At 47.1% G+C, this 18469-nt stretch overlaps 1 protein-coding gene across 4 annotated transcripts in view; it reads left to right on the forward strand.

Moving 5' to 3' along the window:
* hdac4 (histone deacetylase 4) overlaps positions 1–18469 on the forward strand; it is a 261320-nt gene that overhangs the window by 163380 nt on the left and 79471 nt on the right. For 3 of the 4 annotated variants that reach the window (XM_046359569.1, XM_046359551.1, XM_046359578.1), the window contains 6 exons: positions 5765–5883; positions 13697–13828; positions 14012–14109; positions 14593–14709; positions 16046–16241; positions 16535–16731. In XM_046359569.1, the coding sequence (XP_046215525.1) occupies positions 5765–5883; positions 13697–13828; positions 14012–14109; positions 14593–14709; positions 16046–16241; positions 16535–16731 (859 nt within the window). The remainder of the gene's footprint in view (positions 1–5764; positions 5884–13696; positions 13829–14011; positions 14110–14592; positions 14710–16045; positions 16242–16534; positions 16732–18469) is intronic. The other variant, XM_046359560.1, reaches the window with a different exon arrangement.

Here is an 18469-nt window from a genome sequence, read left to right on the forward strand (position 1 = left end):
ATAGGAATTAGCCTTACTTGATTATGGTGGCACCATGCTGATGCCGAAGGATGGCATGCTGTAGATCTTTGTTCTTCATGGACGCTGCACAGTCTTATAACCCAAAATTCACCTCTATCCTCTGTCTACCCCCTATGTGTTTCTGTAGGTCTTAACTAATATGATACAGTACAGTGGCGATTTAGCATGTACATCTTGGTGGGGCAAACTCCCCCAAAAAATGTTTTATGCATGCCAGCAATGCCACAACACTAAACAATAGATTCATTGTACTATAATTGTGACAAACGGTGCCCACAAACTTAGGACCTACATAAATCTGTCCCAACAGTGGAGTCACAACAGCAGTCCCAACACTTTACAACTGCTACACCTGGCTATCAGCGGATCTTTGTCTGGCAGTGAAACAGTTAATTCAGCGTCATTTACTGCCTTTAAAAAAACATAGCTGATCTGTCTGACTTGCTTTAACAAATGTAGTTTCTACTGACAATTGAGATGTACAAACTATGGCATAAGGGGATGACGAGCGGATAAGAGGCCATCCGTAATTTCGATTAAGAAGTTAATGAGCGCGATAGGACTGACTTAGTCAATATAACTATTTGTTCAACAATTTTCATATGTACAGCGACGGAGTTCAGAACATGGGCCATTCTTACAGTATTCTCCTTGTACAGCAAGTCAGAACCGTAGGATAAATAAAGGGGGCCTATAAGCAGACAATGAAAGCTCTTACAATATTCGATGATGACATTTCTCTAAAACAGATTATAGGCTACATGTGCACATTTACATTTACATTTAAGTCATTTAGCAGACGCTCTTATCCAGAGCGACTTACAAATTGGTGCATTCACCTTATGACATCCAGTAGAACAGTCACTTTACAATAGTGCATCTAAATCTTAAAGGGGGGTGGGGGGGGTGAGAAGGATTACTTATCCTATCCTAGGTATTCCTTAAAGAGGTGGGGTTTCAGGTGTCTCTGGAAGGTGGTGATTGACTCCGCTGTCCTGGCGTCGTGAGGGAGTTTATGTTTAAATTAAAGTTTAAATTAAAAAACAAGGTGAAAAAACACACAAAATAGCACAATTGGTTAGGAGCCTATAAAACGCCAGCCATTTTCTCCGGCAACATTCTATTCACAATACGCCCAGAAATAATTGAGACACTCCTCCACCGGGCTCAGCCAGACCTGGCTCCGTGGACTCCATTGGGGGGCCAGAGCAGCGAACAGTTTTGACTGGGCTGAGCGGGAACTGTACTTCCTCAGTGGTAGGGAGGCGAGCAGGCCAGAGGTGAATGAACGCAGTGCCCTTGTTTGGGTGTAGGGCCTGATCAGAGCCTGGAGGTACTGAGGTGCCGTTCCCCTCACAGCTCCGTAGGCAAGCACCATGGTCTTGTAGCGGATGCGAGCTTCAACTGGAAGCCAGTGGAGAGAGCGGAGGAGCGGGGTGACGTGAGAGAACTTGGGAAGGTTGAACACCAGACGGGCTGCGGCGTTCTGGATGAGTTGTAGGGGTTTAATGGCACAGGCAGGGAGCCCAGCCAACAGCGAGTTGCAGTAATCCAGACGGGAGATGACAAGTGCCTGGATTAGGACCTGCGCCGCTTCCTGTGTGAGGCAGGGTTGTACTCTGCGGATGTTGTAGAGCATGAACCTACAGGAACGGGCCACCGCCTTGATGTTAGTTGAGAACGACAGGGTGTTGTCCAGGATCACGCCAAGGTTCTTAGCGCTCTGGGAGGAGGACACAATGGAGTTGTCAACCGTGATGGCGAGATCATGGAACGGACAGTCCTTCCCCGGGAGGAAGAGCAGCTCCGTCTTGCCGAGGTTCAGCTTGAGGTGGTGATCCGTCATCCACACTGATATGTCTGCAAGACATGCAGAGATGCGATTCGCCACCAGGTCATCAGAAGGGGGAAAGGAGAAGATTAATTGTGTGTCGTCTGCATAGCAATGATAGGAGAGACCATGTGAGGTTATGACAGAGCCAAGTGACTTGGTGTATAGCGAGAATAGGAGAGGGCCTAGAACAGAGCCCTGGGGGACACCAGTGGTGAGAGCGCGTGGTGAGGAGACAGATTCTCGCCACGCCACCTGGTAGGAGCGACCTGTCAAGGTAGGACGCAATCCAAGCGTGGGCCGCACACCACCAAGTCAGAACAGTAGGCTAAATTATGAGAGGAAAATGGACCAAATTAGTAGCACATGGGCTACTAACAGCTTACTACACACAACATATGACTTTCTTAGCTACAGTATACATATCTCCCTGGCATGTTACATAATTTATGCAGCAGCATACAATACATTTTTTGACTCACATTGTTGTGCTGTGCTTGAACATGGAAGGTGGCGCGGCGGTCCTTCATGGGCAAATCTTTTCATCAAACCATGATTTCAAAGTCTGTCATTCACTGGATTTGTGGTACATTTACATTTACATTTAAGTCATTTAGCAGACGCTCTTATCCAGAGCGACTTACAAATTGGTACTTTCAAGACAACTGGGACCTCTGAAAAAAACTACTTATTTTCCCAGTCAGATCTTGTTTTCTTCTGAGTTCCCAGTTGTCTTGAACTCACTGAAATCTGAGATTTTCCAGTTCTGAGTTTCCAGTTGTTTTGAAAGCGGAAGAAGTCATGATGGATTGACAGCATGGCCAATGTTGAATGTTTATCCTTTTAAGCCCACTCCGCTAGATAGCAGGCTAGTGATTGCCTTGCAATGCTTGCAGTTAGCTACTGATTCCTTCCAAACCACTCATTGTTGAATTTGCAATTTCCAAATTGTTGTGTAATTATTTATGTCCAATAGCCGATGAGCACCGATACGTTTTATGTATAATTTCTCTTCATTTTTTCAGTTCATATGACAAGGTTGGAGAAGGATTTGCTAGTTGATTGTCGACTTGATTCATGATGATGACTGATAGCTTGCTACCTAAGATTTTCGGTAGATATAAAGTGATTTGACGTCATTTTATCTGTGGACAATGACCTTGAGCCTTCTTGGATGGGCACTTCTAATGTAACTCTATGGCAGCACCCAAGTGGGTTGAATTTTCGATTTCTTCCCATAGATTTTGCGAGCCATTCACAGCCCAACTAGAGAACATTACCAACCCCTGCGCTCCATATTTTCCACTGGCTGCCCGACCACCACAGAAAGCACTGTGCTAAGCGGAAACGAGACCATGTGTGTATGCGGCTTTACTAACTCAATGATTATTTAGATTTTTTTTTTTTACATTGTTTGCAAACACGTATTAATGCCAAAATAACATGCAAAACAGACACACAATTTTTTTTTTATGAAATCAAAGTTAGCTAAACAGTTGGGGCCCTGCCCCACCTGCTCTGAATGACGGGTCGCCACTGGATAAGTATACGCAATATGGTAATAGTTCCATCTTTCATAGGAAACCATAGAATTTTGCCATATTGCTTGCAGCTTAAGCAATCCTTCCAGATCTACACAAGTGTACAACGGGTAAGAGCTAAGGGTCTATTTAGGAATGGGTTCTACTGTCTGTGCCACTGACCGAATCTACTATTCAGGACCGAATTCTGACTTGAAATGTGTGCGTGACTTGGGTGCCTTCACCCGAGTTGAATATTTAGTGCTTTTCTCATCAGACTTTTAGTCTATTCTGTATTTTTCTTTTTAACCCATCTACTTGTTTGAATTGAAGTACATTGTTGAAGGAATGAGGTTCTGTACAAAGTAGTGGGCTCCTGTTTGTAGTTTGTGATTGACAGTTTCCTGTCTTTAAGTAGTTGGTGCATTTGAAGAGAGGGAAGAGAAGAGAGGATGCCACCTCTCCGCTCTGTAAATATTTGAACACTACGTTTTTCTCAGGCAAAAGATAAGGTGGTGAATGGGCAACGACAGGAAAGGACTCATTTCCTCTCTCTCTCACTCTCCTTATCTCTCTTGCTCTCTTGTTCTGTCTCCTTCACGCTCTGCCTCCCTCTGCAGTATGTCTATCCTGGATTTTGCACCCTATCCTTCTCTCCCTGGTCCCTCACTCCCTGGTCCCTCACTCCCTGGTCCCTCACTCCCCCTCTCCCTCCCCCCTCTTTCTTCATCCATCGGCCATACCTCTCCATCCAAACTCTCTCACCCCTCCCTCCCGCCCTCTCTCCCCTCCTCTCTCTGCTCTCACCTGTCCTCACACAGACTCCTAACCCATCTCCCGGCACCTCGGCTGTCGCCCTCTGATAAGGGGGGAATGAGAGGGGGCACAGAAAGGGCTTTCAGAGGCAACACCTGATGAATATTAACACACCGGCACCTCACTTTTTCTCTCTCTCTCCGTTTCTCTCTCTCTCTCTCTCCCTCCCCCTCTCTTTTCTTCCACTTCCCTCCCTCTTTCTCTCTCTTGCTCTTTCTCCCTCTCAACCTTTCCTCCATGCACTGCTGCACCTTTTCACGAGGCGAGATCTGTGGATTGGGAGATGACTCTGTATTTCTCTCTCTTTCTTTCCTTCACTCTGAGAGTGTGAGGGGTTGGGGGTGTTCACTTGTCCCTAACGCATTTGATGTTGTGTGTTTGTGCTGGTTTGTGGTGGGCTTCTGTTTTTCCATAGGTTGATGAGTGTGGTTTTTGTGAAAAATTGTTCTCCGCTAGCCACGGCCTAAGTTTTGACACCAGCAGTCATGGTTAAGTCCTTGAGAGGACAGCGTGGAGAAAAGTTTATTTCCCCATTGGTTTCTTCCTTGTCAAAGTTATTTGTAAGGGAGGCTGTGGCTAGTCCAATGAATGGTCAGCGCCATCCAGTGCCGACATCTGCTCTTCCCATTAGCAACTATGAAGCCCCGCTCATTTTATTGATGAATGACACGTTCTCTTTTGATTTAGCTAAGAGATGAATTTCACTTGACGGTTTTACAGGAATTTTACAGTATTTTGTTTACTCTTTACTTGTTTGTTACCCACGTACCGTAAAAATCAGCATTCCCATAACTCAATAGTAGCCACATAAAATGGAAAACGGACACAGAGACAGACAGGTACACACACTTTTTTAATGGTAGCTTAGGATAGATGGATACTCAGTAACAGACAGACAGGCGGACAGAAACCTGATGTCTGTTTCCCCCTCACACTACTGAAGCCACATTAACTGACATGGACCATTGTTACCCAGTCAGAGAGACTGGCACAGACAGATGGGCAACATGAGCAGATCTTACACACACTAGCAGGTCCATGCAGCAGTCGTAGCCTTTATGGCTCCGTCAGATCTGTTTCAGCTTATTGCCCTGTCAGAGCAGGTTTGTTTGCAAACACAGGGTGCCGCACCACTTCAGGCTCGGCACGTGCATTGTGGGTAATCTGAGATGGCATGCAAAGTGCCGGGCCATAAATAAAAAAAGGTCTGCCTGAGAGCAGGTTACGTCTGGTGGGAAGGGAACTGGGAATCCTGTGTTTGTGGTAACGCTCACCCGTGTATGTGTGTGTGACTTTTCAATAATGGCCCCATTGTGCCTTGATGCTTCTTGAAGAGCAGGTTTTTACGATGACAAGAAGTAATTGAACAGCTGAATTTCGATTTTTCAACATCTTATTGCATGTTGATGATTATCCGTCATACTGTGTACAATTGCTAAATGTATTTATCTACAATGGGGAATTATCTTACTTCCAATTACCAGACGTCCTCTGCCTCAGAAGTCAGGTCGACCTTTGCTCCTTTTGAAGGAGCCAAATGAAATACTGTAAATGTGTATTTGTCTCCCCTCTGTAGGAAGACCCAGCACAGCTCCCTGGATCAGAGCTCCCCTCCCCAGACAGGGATGTCCCCTTACAGCCACGCCATCCTCGGGATGTACGACCCCAAAGACGACTTTCCTCTCCGGAAGACAGGTAGGACTCCTTCACCTGACCCCTGAGCGCTTTTCACTTCGGATTGAACTATCGCTGTTTTTTTTATGTTGCTTTCACTTGGCTGTGTTTGAATATAACAACAACAACAAAAATGAAAAGCTCTTCCCTGTCTAACTTCCTCTTTCCACACTGTAACTCATCTGAAAGTGTGTTCGCTAAAGTCATAGTGGCTAGTTAAAAGCGATATGGTGACGGATCAGCAAGAGGAAATGGGTCCAAAATATTGAGACATAAACAAATGTACAGTAGACGTAGCCAACTGTGTTACCTTGTGCCAGTTGCCATGTGTGACACAACTGTTGACACCAGTGACGCACCGCAGGCCAATTTCCCCCCAGTTCCCTGCGGCCTTTGCTTCTGGATCATTAGCAGTGTCGTGTGTAGAGCATTGTAGTGTTGGGGCAGATAATATATGACAGGGGGGTAGATTATCAATCCAGGTTACTACTACGTTTCACCTATGATCTTTGACATTCAAGAGCTCATTCGTGACCTTATAAGGAGGGTAATTGCAGCATTTCTGCTTTGTTCCATTTCTTATTTCCATTCTATATTTATAAAGGTTCCCGTTGTTAAGGGGATATATTTTCATTGAAGAAAGACATGGTTCAAGAGTCCAGTAGGGTTTTATATATCATTACATTTAACATTTAAGTCGTTTAGCAGACGCTCTTATCCAGAGCGACTTACAAATTGGTGCATTCACCATATGACATCCAGTAGAACAGTCACTTTAAAATAGTGCATCTAAATCTTAAAGGGGGGGGGTGAGAAGGATTACTTATCCTATCCTAGGTATTCCTTAAAGAGGTGGGGTTTCAGGTGTCTCCGGAAGGTGGTGATTGACTCCGCTGTCCTGGCGTCGTGAGGGAGTTTGTTCCACCATTGGGGGGCCAGAGCAGCGAACAGTTTTGACTGGGCTGAGCGGGAACTGTACTTCATCAGTGGTAGGGAGGCGAGCAGGCCAGAGGTGGATGAACGCAGTGCCCTTGTTTGGGTGTAGGGCCCGATCAGAGCCTGGAGGTACTGAGGTGCCGTTCCCCTGACAGCTCCGTAGGCATGCACCATGGTCTTGTAGCGGATGCGAGCTTCAACTGGAAGCCAGTGGAGAGAGCGGAGGAGCGGGGTGACGTCATCATATCATATCATCACCGACATCAGAACACTTTTGCCATCAGAATCACAAGAAAACGAAAAGGCTGTCTAAGGAACACACAGAGTCTGGTACCACAGCAGCACCGGTTGGGGATTTCCTGTTTCAAAGCCTTTGAGAAACTCTTGGTTGTGTAAAACTCTTGGCAGAGTCCCCTGCCTGTAATGTGGGGTCTAGGCGGTGATTATTCACTCGGCGTCTGCGCTCGTTTGGCCACGTCTGTCCCGGCTCGCCCAGCTGGAGATCAAACTCTGTGTGCTCTGGGCCGCCGACAGCCCTGCCGCCCGTGGGGATGTGGACAGGAATGCATTATCCTGCGGGGGTAATCGTTAGTGCAACTAAAACCAGTTTTTCTATTGGACAAACTCAGGTTGGTCGCACCCCCTTTTTGTTCCGTTTGCTTCCGTTTTAAGAAACGTTTTGCAACAGAATTGGCGTAAATAAGCACCCCTTGGCGACGAGCGGGAACGTCGTGACAGAAACGGGAGCGGGCCATGGACTGGAAATGTTTTAAGATTAGCCACTGTGGGCCTTGTGCTGTTCACTCAGGGAGAACTGCTGTATATCCACATTTGAGGTGCTTTACTTGAATCCACAGATAATTTGAGCACGTAGCAGCTCAGGTACCAAGCTTGTAATATATGTTAGGAATGCATACCATATGCATACTCCACATATGTCGTCACCCCCCCCCCCCCCCCCGCCCTTTCCTAATTAAAGTCCATCTGCTCATATCACCGAGTGTAGTCGGGTTGTACTTTACACCCCCTGCCTGTACAGCCCCATCCCGCACACTCTCCAACACTGTCTTCACCAAACCGCCACCCCAGTCCACACCACCACCTCTCGGGTTTACTATTTATCATCTCTCTTCTAGCCTTCCATTGAAACCTCATAGCCCTCTGCATGTTATTTAAAAAATAATAAAAACATTTTTTATATCTTCGTTCAGCTGTTATTAAACCACTCACGGGTGAAGACGGCGGCGTGTGTCATTACCGCCTTTTGCGACGCTACTCCTCTCCGCTCTGCCGGCGGAGGCTGCAAACGTTTTGTGCCGTCTTATCGCGTTTCCCGAGGAGGCTTCGTCTGTCTTTAACGTCAGAGGGAAAATGTCACCGTGCTCATCCGTGTCTCCTTCTCTCCCTCGTATCAACCTCGTATCTCTAATATGGAGATTTTACAGTTGGAACGTGGGGAATCTAAAACCCCCCCAACTGTATTTTAAACGTCGTTGTTGGAAGTGTAGGAGGTAATTGATAAGCGATGCCCATGCTAAATAAGTAGCTTCTAAGATATACATTGTTTTACTGTAGATACTGTAGATATATTCGACAACAATGAGATATTGGTCATAAAATATGTGTGAACTTATATTCGGATCAAATATCACACAGATAGTGGCCATTTCAGCATATTGAGATGCTAGTTAATCAGATTTTAGGTAATGCATCAATCTCTTAGTATTTTCAACTGACCCTCAGCGAACAGACTCAAGTTATCAAACCGAAAATCTGGTCTCCTGCTCTTTTGTTCAGCGCTGATTTGAAGATATCACGGACAGGAATAGAAGCTAACGAGGAATAGACAAAGCACTAAAGAAGTCTCCTCTCTTTTATGTAGATCCACTCAGAATTCAGGAAACCATGTTCATCTTCATGATAATGATGCTCATTCAGGCATCAAACCGTACGATAATCACAGCCCATTCACAATGTGAAGAGGAGCCTCTTCAGTTTCCTGGAGTAGCTCTGTTTGACTCACTTGATCGTGCCTGTCTTACTCAATCGTGTCTGTGGTACTACAGCGACTGGACCATCTCTGTCCCTGGAGCGACGTTATTTTTCACCATGTTTGTGGAGAAACTGAAGTGAAAAATGTCTCGTTTCCTTGATGTTTCAATGTGAACTTTCAATGTGCACTGAGGAAATGAGAAACCACGACTACAGCCGAGCTGTGGAGTTTGACTTCAAAGACAGTGATATTGTTTATTGTGATTTTTGCTGCCTCTGAGGTAACGTTAAAACTCCATTCACATAGAGAGAGAGAGAGAGAGAGAGAGAGAGAGAGAGAGAGAGAGAGAGAGAGAGAGAGAGAGAGAGAGAGAGAGAGAGAGAGAGAGAGAGCAGTGGGCCCCTGCAGTGAGTCGTTTGGCGTGGCAGCATTAACACCCTTCAAAGTCACCGCGTCCCGGGGTGAACCCCCACAGGCTCCTCCAGCCTGCAGGGCAGACAGGCCATAAGCCCCTGGTTCTGCCTGCATCAACACTTTACCCCCACCATCTCTCCTCTGAGCGTGAGAGAACCGAGAAAACCCTGGCACGGCCAGCAAACCTCCATCCATCCACCCACCCATCCATCCCCGTCTCAGCCCTTTCTCCACTCCTGGCTGCCAGCCACGTCCTTTGGCCTAGGCCCGCTTGAGCCACTGTCCACCACACCGCAAATAAAGCTCAGCGCCGAAAGGCCCAATGGCAAATTTGACATCTCTCATATTTTATGACTCATCTTTCCTTGGAACTTTAGTGAGTGTATTATTTTTTTCTGCAGTGTTTTACAGGGGGACACATGCGTTTTATGTGGTGGCTGTTCTAGACCGATTTTTACTGAAGCGCGACAGGAGAGATGTGAACGCTAATGCAGCGTTTGCATCTAATCTGTTATTCAAACGAGCGTCGACGCGTCTGTAGCTCGACCCGCCTTCATCTGTCTCACTTATAAAGCTACTAGTCCGTCACGCAACCTGGTTATACGACTGTCGTCATCATCAAGCATGAGACTCAAGCATTATCTCCCCTTTTCTATCCAAGGTTCTAATGTACGTTCTCTAATACCCGGACACCAATATAATAATAATACACTGTTTACCATTTAGTAGACCCTTTCATCCAAAGCGACTTACAGTACAGTCATTCTTTACGTATGAGTGGTCCCGGGAATTGAACCCACTATCCTGGCAATAGCAAGCCCCACGCTCTACCAAACACGAGCTACAGAGACCCCCCCCCCCCCCCCCCCCCCCCCCCCCCTGGCACATTCTCGCAAAATCCTATGCTGCAGTATCTGTCGGCAAAACCACGAATAAACACATCACCCATCTATGGCTAGTTTACGCCAAGACAGCTGTTGTGGATACAAGTAGTCTGCACCACCTTACTGTCAACTACTTCAGACTATTGTTCGCTCGGTCAGCCATATTGGAAGGGTCAGGCTATTTTGTGCTAGATTGCATTATGACTCTTCAGAGGAATTGTCTCTTTGAGTGTGTTGAACGCTCCAGCTGCTAATGCACAACATTCATGACCGGGTCTCCCCCTGATCCTGTTAACGAAGCGTTTTGGACACGCGCCGTCCACTTACAAGAAGCGCCGCTCTTTTATTCCCAATCAAGTTTTAATAAGTTCCAACCGCAAGTTCAACCCCTCAAATTGAAAGTGCACTTTCATATAAATGATGCATTCCACGCACTCAAAGCCCCCGCTCGTCCCAAATGGGCCAGAGGTGTTCTCCGTCTGCTCCGAGTGCATTAAAACAGGGAACCTGGTCAACTCTTATACCTGTTTTTCACATTCAAGGATACATGGAGCTGAAAGGGAAGGGATGGGACGACCAACAACCAAACATTCCCTGACCAGAAATCCAGAGTCCCATGTTGATGCAGACATGGCCCCGAGTCCTACGCTAATGGAGCGTAGCTTTCCTTCTGTAGCCAGACCCATTTCACACGAGGTTACGAGCCAAGCCAAAGGGTTAACTGGTGGTGAGCGTTTGGTCCGGACTAACTGAAGGGGGAGGGAGAGAAAGGTTATCCGCCTCTATGCACAGAAAGCGAGAATGAACAAAAACGACTGTTTTGCAAACCCGAAAATAAGGGCACAAACAATAGACACTCGTTTAATAGAGAGCGTTTGACAACAAGAGCTATTCATTAGCTTGGCATTTAGACAGGCTTGATTAAGAATGGGGTCTGCAAGAGCTGCCAAGACTGGAAACCTCTTTTCCCCCTCGTGCTGCTCGTCCTTGTCACATTTCTGGAGCTCATCTCGTCAAGTCGTTTCTCATCTTCTCCGTCAGTCTTTCCAGAAGGAGCCCCTTTAAGGAGTAGCTTGTTAGCACTAAATGCCTTGAACTGGCTAACCTTTATGAGGTACCAGGCGAGCGCCGCGTGCGGTGCTTCATTTGCAGTGATCATTTCATTCTCGGCTCCACAGCACAGTGTGGTGTTTGGCGCCATCGATCAAATACTAATCGTGTCTAAATTGTGAACACTCTCCAGCATAGGCTCTCTTCTCCAAGCATTTCGGAGAAGTGTGACCTTACCTCAGGTCTCTACTGAGCGCCGCTTAGCAGAAGTCGTGCCGCGTGAGGCAGTGTGTTGGGGTCTGGCGTTTTTTTTCTTGTTTTACAGACAGTTTCAGACAGCAGGATAGGAGAGCGAGAGCGGAGTGACATGCTTGTTTTGCAGCAGAGATAGAGAGAGAGAGAGAGAGAGAGAGAGAGAGAGAGAGAGAGAGAGAGAGAGAGAGAGAGAGAGAGAGAGAGAGAGAGAGAGAGAGAGAGAGAGAGAGAACTCTCGTCATTAGAAGCCCAAAAGCCCTATGGGGCTTTGACAGCCAGGGAAGCCAGAGCAGCGAGAATCACATCAGAAAGATAACAGCTCCTGAATGTTATCGAATCAAATTGTATTTGTCACATGCGCCGAATACGACAGGTGTTGACCTTACCGTGAAAGGCTTACTTACAAGCCCTTAACCAACCATGCAGTTCAAGAAATAGAGTTAAGAAAATATTTACTAAATAAACTGAATAAAAGTTTTTTTTAAATAAAGTAACACAATGAAATAACAATAACGAGGTTATATACAGGGGGTACCGAGTCAATGTGCGGGCGTACAGGTTAGTCGAGGTAATATGTACATGTAGGTAGGGGTAAAGTGACTATACATAGGTAATAAACAGCGAGTAGCAGCAGTGTAAAAACAAAGGGGGGCGGGAGGGGTACGGGTTAATGTAAATAGCCTGGGTGGCCATTTGATGAATACCCACTTCCATAGTTCTACATTTTTTTTTCTATATATTTTTTTTTTTCATTTAACCTTTATTTAACTATATCATGTGCAAGACGGAACAGAATACGTGGAACAATTTCACTTCGGGTCCCTGTTGCAGTGTTGTATTCATTCATGTTTTGCAGAAGTATTTGGTTTGATTCAAATGAATCCTGCTGGTCATGCATGTTGATTTGCAAAATGTAACACTAGCCGTGTGTCTCTCCACTCTCTCCTTTTTGAGTATTTTGGAAGCCAGGCCCCCTTTCATCCTCGGTCTCATCTGTGTCATGATCAACCTATATAATGCTGTTGGTCCTCTTGTGGCTCTCAACCCAATTCATTTTCCTCTCAAGTATGCCCTCAATGGCGATGTCAGTAAAAAAAAAGGCTTTACTAAGAACTGCATATTCTGTAATCCTTGTTGTGTATGTTATGCTCTCAAACTGTGTTTTAATGGACCCCCTCTTCCTCTCTCTCTCTCTCTCTCTCTCTCTCTCTCTCTCTCTCTCTCTCTCTCTCTCTCTCTCTCTCTCTCTCTCTCTCTCTCTCTCTCTCTCACTTCCTCTCTCTCTCTCTTCTCTCTCTCTCTCTCTCTCTCTCTCACTTCCTCTCTCGCTCGCTCGCTCTCTCTCTCTCTCTCTCTCTCTCTCTCTCTCTCTCTCTCTCTCTCTCTCTCTCTCTCTCTCTCTCTTTCTCTCTCTCTCTCTCTCTCTCTCTCTCTCTCTCTCACTTCCTCTCTCTCTCTCTCTCTCTCTCTCTCTCTCTCTCTCTCTCTCTCTCTCTCTCTCTCTCACTTCCTCTCTCGCTCGCTCGCTCTCTCTCTCTCTCTCTCTCTCACTTTTTCTCTCTCTCTCCTCTCTCTCTCTCTCTCTCTCTCTCTCTCTCTCTCTCTCTCTCTCTCTCTCTCTCTCTCTCTCTCTCTCTCTCTCTCTCTCTCACTTCTCTCTCTCTCTCTCTCTCTCTCTCTCTCTCTCTCTCTCTCTCTCTCTCTCTCTCTCTCTCTCGCTTTCTCCGACTCTCTCTCTCTCTCTCTCTCTCTCTCTCTCTCTCTCTCTCTCTCTCTCTCTCTCTCTCTCTCTCTCTCTCTCTCTCTCTCTCTCTCTCTCTCTCTCTCTCTCTCTCTCTCTCTCCTCTCTCTCTCTCTTCTCTCTCTCTCTCTCTCTCTCTCTCTCTCTCTCTCTCTCTCTCTCTCTCTCTCTCTCTCTCTCTCTCTCTCTCTCTCTCTCTCTCTCTCTCTCTCTCTCTCTCTCTCTCTCTCTCTCACTTCCTCTCTCTCTCTCTCTCCCTCACACTTCCTCTCACTCTCTCTTCCTCTCTCTCTCTCTCTCTCTCTCTCTCTCTCTCTCTCTCTCTCTCTCTCTCTCTCTCTCTCTCTCTCTCTCTCTCTCTCTCTCTCTCTCACTTCCTCTCTCTCTCTCGCTCTCTCTCGCTCTCTCTCTCTCTCACTCTTCCTCTCTCTCTTCCTCTCTCACTTCCTCTCTCACTTCCTCTCTCTCTCTCACTTCCTCTCTCTCTCTTTTGCTCTCTCTCTTTCTCTCTTCCTCTCTCACTTCCTCTCTCTCTCTCTTTTCCTCTCTCTCTCCCTCTAGCCTCTGAGCCCAACTTGAAGCTCCGGTCCAGGCTTAAACAGAAGGTGACAGAGCGCAGAAGTAGCCCACTGCTACGTAGGAAGGATGGTCCAATAATCACTACTGCCAAGAAGCGCTCTCTGGACATGGCTGGTAAGCATCCTGTGCACAACTCAGCCCAAACGGAACACGATCAAACTCGACACAGCCCTTGCATCTGTAACTTTAGTGCTTTTCTGTGGGTTGAAATCGATAGGTTTCCATCCTGGTACCTTGATCAGTATGCGTGTTGTGTGGGAGCCACATGTCTTGTGGTTTGTGTCTTTTTTGTTGCAGAATCGGCCTGCAACAGCGCACCTGGCTCGGGCCCCAGTTCGCCCAACAACAGCTCCAGTAACATCACCAATGAGAACGGCATCGCTAGTACAGTCGAGGTAAGCAGCCACTGTAACTTGAACCTGCGTCAAGCTGTTCGGTTGCCGTGACCATGGGCTTCTGATGCACTCTTCTCTCTTCAATCTGCTTTGACGTTGACTCCCAGTCACATTGCTGAGGACTGTGTGCCTCATATGGCCCAGACCCAAACAAAGTGTTACTTGTTAGTTGTTGGCTCACACTATAAAGCCTGTTTGATCCGGTGTGACTGTTTGTGTGTGTACGTACGGGTGCTTGTGTTTGTTTGCGTGTGTCTGTGCACGTGGCGATGGAAATGCAGGTGGCTGCGCGTAGAGTATGTGTATCCCTATATCCTTGTCTGTGTTTGAGTGTGTGTCTCTGTAACCAACATGTGCTCCAGACTGCCCGTGGAGACAGGAGGCTGCAGGGGCTGTTCATCTTTCCAGAGGGGTCTATTTATCTGGCCAGTGTTTGCGTTTCAGTGTGTGTGTTTCTCTGACTGTGTGCTCCTCTGTTTCCAGGCCTCCCTGGCCCACAGGCTGGCTGGCCGAGAGGGCCCCTTGAGCCAGCTGTCTCTGTACACATCGCCCTCACTGCCTAACATCACCCTGGGCCTGCCAGCCACCGGCCCGTCCAGCGTGAGTTCATCCTCCCGCTTTCTCTCGCTCTTTGTGTTCTTTCTTTCTTTCTTTCTGTCTTTCTCTTGTTGGTTCATTCCTTTGTTTGTTTTCTGTTTGTTGTTCATTGTTTTTTCTTTCGTTAGTTAGGTTGGTATTTTCTTTTTTCCCCGTACTTTTTCCTCCCTCTTCTGCACTCTACTGCATCTCTACCCTGACATCTCACGTTCTCCCCTTTTTCTCTCGCCCACATTCTTCCTTTCCCTACTACACTCTCTCTCTCTCTCCACCGGCTTCCCCTCTCATCCCAATGTACTCTTTTCTCTCCCTCGCTCTCGCTCTCTTCTCGCTCGCTCTGTTCTTCCTTTCTCCTCTCCTCCACTTTGAGGGCTTGCTTGCGCACACAGCCCTTTCACAGTGGAGGACTCCACATAGCGGGGGCCCTGTCTAGACCTAGTCCATCTGCCGTATGTGGCTTTTCAGCCCCACTTCCATTTCAGAAAGGCCCCATTGAGAGACAATGACCAGCAGTAGGTCAGTGACGCACGTTCTACCCCCTCAGACGGTCCATTCAACCCTTTTCTTTTTTGTAAGGAATGCCCCCCCCCTTTCCTCTCCTTTTACTCTCTCTTTCTCTCTCTCTCTCTCTCTCTCTCTCTCTCTCTCTCTCTCTCTCTCTCTCTCTCTCTCTCTCTCTCTCTACATGTTTTCTCTCTCTCTCTTTCTTTCTTTCTCTCTCTCTCTCTCTCTCTCTCTCTCTCTCTCTCTCTCTCTCTCTCTCTCTCTCTCTCTCTCTCTCTCTCTCTCTCTCTCTCTCTCTCTCTCTCTCTCTCTCTCTCTCTCTCTCTCTCTCTCTCTCTCTCTCTCTCTCTCTCTCTCTCTCTCTCTCTCTCTCTCTCTCTACATGTTTCTCTCTATTTCTTTCTCTCTCTCTCTCTCTCTCTCTCTCTCTCTCTCTCTCTCTCTCTCTCTCTCTCTCTCTCTCTCTCTCTCTCTCTCTCTCTCCCTCTCTCTCTCTCTCTCTCTCTCTCTCTCTCTCTCTCTCTCTCTCTCTCTCTCTCTCTCTCGCTCTCTCTCTATCTCTCTCTCCCTCTCTCTCTCCCTCTCTCTCTCTCTCTCTCTCTCTCTCTCTCTCTCTCTCTCTCTCTCTCTCTCTCTCTCTCTCTCTCTCTCTCTCTCTCTCTCTACATGTTTCCAACTCTTCCAAGTGAAGTCAGGCAGAGTTATTAGTTCACTGATATGCAGTATTTTGCCCTCGTAATATATTAGAGGGAAATACACTACAGTTAGATGATTCCTCGGTCTGTATTTAGGGGCAACTTCCACCCGGCACCTGCATATTTTTTCCTCCTTTCAGATGACATCAGGCCAGCAGGATGGTGACAGGCTATCGATGCATGAGAGGCTGCAGCAGGGCTTCCCCATAACCACTCCCTTCATCCCGGGGGCCCACCTGCCCTCCTACCTGACTGATGGGGGCTCGGCACACAACCCCCTCCTCCAGCACATGGTGCTCCTGGAGCAGTCCCAGAACCCACTAGGTCTGTCCTGCTGTAAGCATATCCACTCCGTCTCAGGCATTATCCAAAACACATCATCCCCCCAAAAAAACTGGATTTGAAAGACCATCTTCCGTGGTGGTTTCACTGGCGGCTGGTGAAAGGAAGACTCATAGGAAACTCATACTACTTTCTGCAGTGTAATGAATGTGTTTTGATGCCATTCATCTCGTTCTATTCCAGCCATAACTACCAGACCCTCCTTCCACACCAGCCTCCACTTGGTGGGTCCCCAGTGTTACTTGTGGGTCATCCTCTTAATGTTGTCGGTGTTTCCTGTGTTTCAGGCCTGGGCGGGCTGCCCTTGCAGTCGCCCTCCATCCACAAGCTGCGTGGGCAGCACCGTCCCCTAGGGAGGACCCAGTCGGCCCCTCTGCCCCAGAACGCCCAGGCCCTGCAGCAGCTGGTGGTCCAGCAGCAGCACCAACAGTTCCTGGAGAAACACAAGCAGCAGTTCCAGCAGCAGCAACTGCACATCAACAAGGTGTGTGTGGTGTGTGTCTGGGAGGAGGTGGTGGGCGTGGGAGGGTTCGGGGGCGTGCGTGATTGTGTACATGTGTAAGTGTGTGTCTGCTATGTCATTAAGCAACAGCCCCACCACCAGCAGCAGCAGTAACGCAACAGCTGTACGTCGGCTAAGTGTTTGCCAGAGTCTGCCTGCCCTGCGTGCATGTTCCTGTGCTTGCTTCTTCCGTCGCCATAGCAACTACCTCGTTTGGAGGAAGCCGCTTCCTTATATGGTCACACAGGAAGGAGCTCGGTGTGTGTGTGTGTTTGCGTGTGTGTGGTGATTAGGGAGGATAGAGAATCATAAGGCCGGAGCAGGGTGGGGGCGTAGAGAGATAATTATTGCTCTTTTCTTTCTCCCTACTGAATTTCTCCTGTGTCGTGTCATTCCCTGAGGATTATACACTATTGTCCTCTGAATCTCTGTTGTTTTCCCCTACTTATGTCCCTCACTGACACATGGCCACATTGACATCACTGTGTGTTTCATGGACTATAACAATGGATATTACCACATTACAAATTAATCTCAGGACTAGCGAGTAATCCAATTGGATTGTCAGTGGTCAGCGATTAAGAATATGAAGAATATGGCCTGTAAATGTTTTCATTTTAAAGGGGTAGTTCAACAAAATGACAAATTTACCTCCGATATTTACCTCAGAACTAGCAAGTGATCCATGTGGATTCTCAGTGGTCAGCAATGAAGAATATGGAGAATATGGCTTTGTTTACTTCCCAACCTTCTAGCATTAGCATTGTTGCTTGAAAAGCAATGGGAGTGGTAGGATCCAGGTTAGCATGCGGCTAAAACAACTCACTCATATTTTGGGTTGCTGACTATCAGGATCCATTGATTGTTTGCTGGTGATCCACAAGAGGTCACTTGTCACTTTACTACTTAAATCAGCTGCCTCCATGATGTCAATAATTCCATATTGCTACTGTTATATTGTCATCTACTGTCAAAAAGTTTCGTAATTGATGAGACATACTTTTTGCTTCATGTTTTGGATGAAAGGTACAGCAAAGCTGAAAAGCTTTAAGAAAATGTATATTTGGATATTAAGTGTCGACGAGTTGTTTAACTACAAGTGTTTAAGCATTAAAGTAATAACTACAGTAGGCTCTCACTTTCTCTCCAAAACTTTAAAATGTGTTTATTTAGCATCTAACTTCAAAGCAACCTCATCCCTTATGTAGCTGGTGTAAATCCCAAAAGAGAATTTCCCCTTTAAAAAATAGAGAGAATTTTGCGAAAAAGAGAGAGGGAGTCAGGGGGAATAAAAGAGAGAGGGAGTCAGGGGGAATAAAAGAGGGGAGGGGTTGGGGGAGAGAGCGAGTGTAAAAAGAGTGGCTTGTATTTAGAGGGGGTTGAGGCAAGAGACTGGTGCTCTGACGTCAATGAGCCGGTTCCCCTGGCGTCATGCCAACAGGGCCCAGTGCGTGCGTCTGCCAGACATGGTTGCTACGACCTGGGACACTGGAAAGTGGGGTGAAGGACGGACGGACGGGGGGTTGTAGTATTTACCCTTGACATCCCCGTGGCGACCGAGCTGGATGGACCCAGCTGGCCTGGCACAGCGACATCCGCCACAGTCTTGAAATTACACTCTCTCTCTCTTTACTTCTCTTTCCTTCTATCACTCTCGTTTGTCTCTTTCCTTCCTTCTCTCTCTCTCTCTCTCTCTCTCTCTCTCGCTCTGTCTTGTCTG

This window comes from Oncorhynchus gorbuscha, linkage group LG01, assembly GCF_021184085.1.
Source record: "Oncorhynchus gorbuscha isolate QuinsamMale2020 ecotype Even-year linkage group LG01, OgorEven_v1.0, whole genome shotgun sequence".
Classification (NCBI taxonomy): Eukaryota; Metazoa; Chordata; class Actinopteri; order Salmoniformes; family Salmonidae; genus Oncorhynchus; species Oncorhynchus gorbuscha.